At 37.5% G+C, this 4,182-nt stretch overlaps 1 protein-coding gene across 1 annotated transcript in view; it reads right to left on the bottom strand.

Moving 5' to 3' along the window:
• CCDC88A (coiled-coil domain containing 88A) overlaps window positions 1-4,182 on the bottom strand; it is a 140,344-nt gene that overhangs the window by 35,393 nt on the left and 100,769 nt on the right. The window contains exon 15 of the mRNA XM_011957453.1: window positions 183-332. Coding sequence (XP_011812843.1) covers window positions 183-332 — 150 coding nt within the window. The remainder of the gene's footprint in view (window positions 1-182; window positions 333-4,182) is intronic.

Below are 4,182 nucleotides of genomic sequence, written 5' to 3'. Positions count from 1 at the left end.
GGTCTCGATCTCCTGACCTCGTGATCCGCCCGTCTCGGCCTCCCAAAGTGCTGGGATTACAGGCTTGAGCCACCGCGCCCGGCCTATATTTTTTTATATTTTTATTTTCTACTTTATATTTTTCTGTCCAAGTATTTATATAATAAATGATCCTTAAAATTCTTTCCAAGAAAATCACTTACTGTTTTAAGTTCTTGGCGCAATTGCTGGTTATAATTCGTGGATTCTTCTAATCGAGCTTCTAAAGCAGCAATTTTTTCTTCTTTTATTTCAAGAGACTTCTTAAGAGTGGATTCTAGTTTTGATTCCAAAAGTTTATACCTACTATCCAAGTACAAAGTAATATAGTTCATAATTGGAGGTCAGAAAATCATTTTTAAAGATAATTTATGACCACAAATATTCATGCCATTAATGGGTCTTATAAAAACCTTGTTGTTAAAGAGGCAAAATAACTTATCCTCTTCTTACTGCCCCATTCTCCCTTTAAAACTAATCCTGGTAATGAAGCAACAAAATCATTGAGTGAATAGAGCTCCAGATTATGGCTTAGATTATCAAATAATTAATTCTCAAGGAATCTGGAAGATCAAAGTCCCAAAATAGCCCCTTTTAGTAATGAAGACTCTTATTTTTTTTTTTTTTTCAGACGGAGTTTAGCTCTTGTAGCCCAGGCTGGAGTGCAATGACATGATCTGGGGTTACCACAACCTCTGCCTGCCGGGTTCAAGCGATTCTCCTGCCTCAGCCTCCCTAATAGCTGGGATTATAGGCATGTGCCATCACGCCCAGCTAATTTTGTATTTTTAGTAGAGACAGGGTTTCACCATGTTAATCAGGCTGGTCTTGAACTCCTGACCTCAGGTGATCCGCCCGCCTCAGCCTCCCAAAGTGCTGGGATTACAGGCATGAGCCACCACACCCGGCAATGAAGACTCTTTATCTCAAGGTACAGAGTAGTTACAGTTAAAAAATGACGTATTTGTGGCACAGGATACTGGTGACAGAGTGGCAAGAGGGAGATGGATGTGACTGTTAGTATTGCAATTATCTTTCTGAATGGTAGATAAATGAGTAATTATTAATAAATACTTTTTTTTTCACAAAAAGGATGGTGTATGAACACAATTCAGAGTGTATCATAAACCAGTATTTATGATCCATTTCTTAAACCCAAAGACCCTGAAGACAAAACCAAATAAAAACCTAAAGTGTGTATATGAGAGTTTCACCACATTCTTTTACTGGAATTAATTTTTATGTAAATATTTTCTTCTCAATCAGATTTTAATTTCATTGAATACAGAGAACAAATCTCATTCATTTTGGTAGCGGCTCAAGTCAACAAACATTTAAAAATCATTTACTGAGTCCGATTTTGGGTATGCTGAATTGGTGACGTCTGAGTTGCTTCTGGTCTATCCTGGTAGAAACATACAGTAAACAGAGACCAAAAAAAAGGATCTCAGGCGAGATGATGTATGGGAAGGCTCAGCATACAGAATGAATGGATAAGAGGCCTGAAAACATAATCCTGTGAGCAACCAGATTGAAAGAGAAGACAGAAGACAAAGACGTATTAAAGGAGAAAAGACAAGAGTGATCACCTCTGTTTACAACTCTACCATTTTATTTATTTAGAGACAGAGTCTCACTCTGTTGCCCAGGCTGGAGTGCAGTGGCACGATCTCAGCTCACTGCAACCTCTGCCTCTCAGGCTCAAGTGATTCTTGTTCTTTGGCCTCCTGAGTAGCTGGGATTACAGGCGTGCACCACCACGCCTGGCTAATTTTTCGTATTTGTAGTAGAGGCAGGGTTTCACCATGATGGCCAGGCTGGTCTTGAACTCCTGACCTCAAGTGATCCGTCCCCCTCGGCCTCCCAAAGTGCTGGGATTACAGGCATGAGCCATCGTGCCCGGCCTACTAAATTTATTTTGTTGCATTTAAATTTATCTACTTACACATTCAATTCAAAAAATAAACTATATATTCCTTGATGGCAAGAATAAGTATCTTAATAATAACTGTACTGTCAAAAAAATTCAGAGAGAATAACATGAATTAGAAAGATGGGAAAGTTAGGCCAGGCGCGGTGGCTCATGCCTGTAATCCCAGCACTTTGGGAGGCCAAGGTGGGTGGATCCTGGGGTCAGGAGTTCGAGACCAGCCTGGCCAGTAAAAACACAAAATTAGCCAGGCGTGGTGGTGCATGCCTGTAATCCCAGCTACTTGGGAAGCTGAGGCAGGAGAATCACCTGAACCTGGGAGGTGGAGGTTGCAGTGAGCCGAGATTGTGCCACTGCACTCCAACCTGGGTGATAAGAGCAAAACTCCGGCTCAAAAAAAGATGAGAAAGTTAGACTAATAAAGGAATTAGGGACATCATTTGAGACTGATATACATAAATCCCAAGGTGGAGGGAATGGCACATTAAAGGAATAAATGTCTGTGAGCTTCTGGGGTTTTTTTTGTGACATAAAGACTAACTTCCTGGCTGAGAAAGAAGCTGGTTTAATAGTAGTTCAAGCCACTTTCTATTTCCAAAAAGCTTTAGTTCAACATATACCCTTACCTCCATGCCTAATATGTAAATAAATATGTGGAAATAATGAATGCCATCATATGTTGCCTAGACTATTATAATCACTTCCTAGCCTGTCTCTGTGCTTCCAAATTCATCCTTTTTGTAATCCATCTTTTATATACTCTAAAAATTGCTCAGCACATTTTTGTGCTTTTATACAAATGCTATTGTCTACATGGGATGCCCTTCCCCACTGTTCCCACTTTGTAAACCTCTGTTATTTTTTAAGATTCAGTTGAAACATGATCACTACTTTGATGCTAGATGATCAGCAGATAAGAAGAGCTCAATTAACATTAGCTAACTGTATGAATTAAGGTTTGGGACGAGGAGCCAAACTGTATTAAGGGTCCACCCAGAGCTGGGTTCATAAATTTATAATAGGGTCAATTAGCACTATAGGGTGTACTCTACTTTTTCTCATGCAAAGAACATGCAGTACAGTGTCTTACATATAGTAGGTAATAAATCTGTCTGAATAAAGAGGGGATGCATATTCAGTATCTATATTAAAAGACAGTCAACGAAATCTGCACTTAAAACTATCTGATTAATTCAAATAAAAATATTTCCTCATGAAATATCTGTATAATTAATTCAACAATCATTGCTTGACTTGAACTGATGGCTAGAATATATGCCTCAAATTATATCTCTGTTATTACACAACTAACTTTTTAAGTATCAATCTATCCTATTTACTTTGAACATTCTCAAAACTACATGAACAAATCACCATTAATTTTTCCAATATACATCTAATATAGAATATAAATACTGGAACAGTAATAATGAGTAGATAAAATATAAGTTATACAATTACAGAAATGGAATGAAAATCTAGTCTACATAAAATAATATTCTTAACAATATACAACCTCTATTCCAGTTGGATTCATGGAGCTGACTGGATGCTAAATAACAGACTACTTGAAAATCAGATTAACTCTGTTTGATAGACTGTAATTACCATGAGAGAATACATATTTTCTTTAAACCTATACTGATCATTTTTAAAATTAAAAGGCATATGAGTTAATTTTTTAACTCATATCCGGCTTTTAAGGCTTTAGTTTTCCACATTATTTTTATACCTCAGTTGCTTTTCTTTTCCTTTGTTTCATACTTTTCCTCCATTTATCTTTAAGTCAACATTTTGGCAAATAAATGAAAGAACAGAGGTATTTAAGCACATGATTCAGATAAAAAATAACTTGCTTAATTGACTGTGTTTGATGAGCTGGAGGTTGGTTTGTTGTTAATGTCTTACTGTTTTCATAGTCAATTATAGCCTCTGATCTTCTGCTACCTGGGTAGCATCCTGTTTTCCTATTTTGTAACTGTATTTACATAGTAACATTTTAGGTTTTTATTTTCTTATATCTATATTAGATTGTCTATGATTCCTCTTTTCTCTTTAGGAACTTTTTTTTTTTTGAGACAGAGTTTCGCTCCTGCTGCCCAGGCTGGAGTGCAATGGCACGATCTCAGCTCACCGCAACCTCTGCCTCCCAAGTTCAAGCAATTCTCCTGCCTCAGCCTCCCGAGTAGCTAGAATTACAGGCAGGCACCACCATGCCCGGCTAATTTTTTTGT

Source organism: Colobus angolensis, unplaced genomic scaffold (genome assembly GCF_000951035.1).
Source record: "Colobus angolensis palliatus isolate OR3802 unplaced genomic scaffold, Cang.pa_1.0 Scaffold442, whole genome shotgun sequence".
Classification (NCBI taxonomy): Eukaryota; Metazoa; Chordata; class Mammalia; order Primates; family Cercopithecidae; genus Colobus; species Colobus angolensis.
Note: the sequence above shows the minus strand (reverse complement) of the source record. Positions and strands in the feature narration are given on the sequence as shown.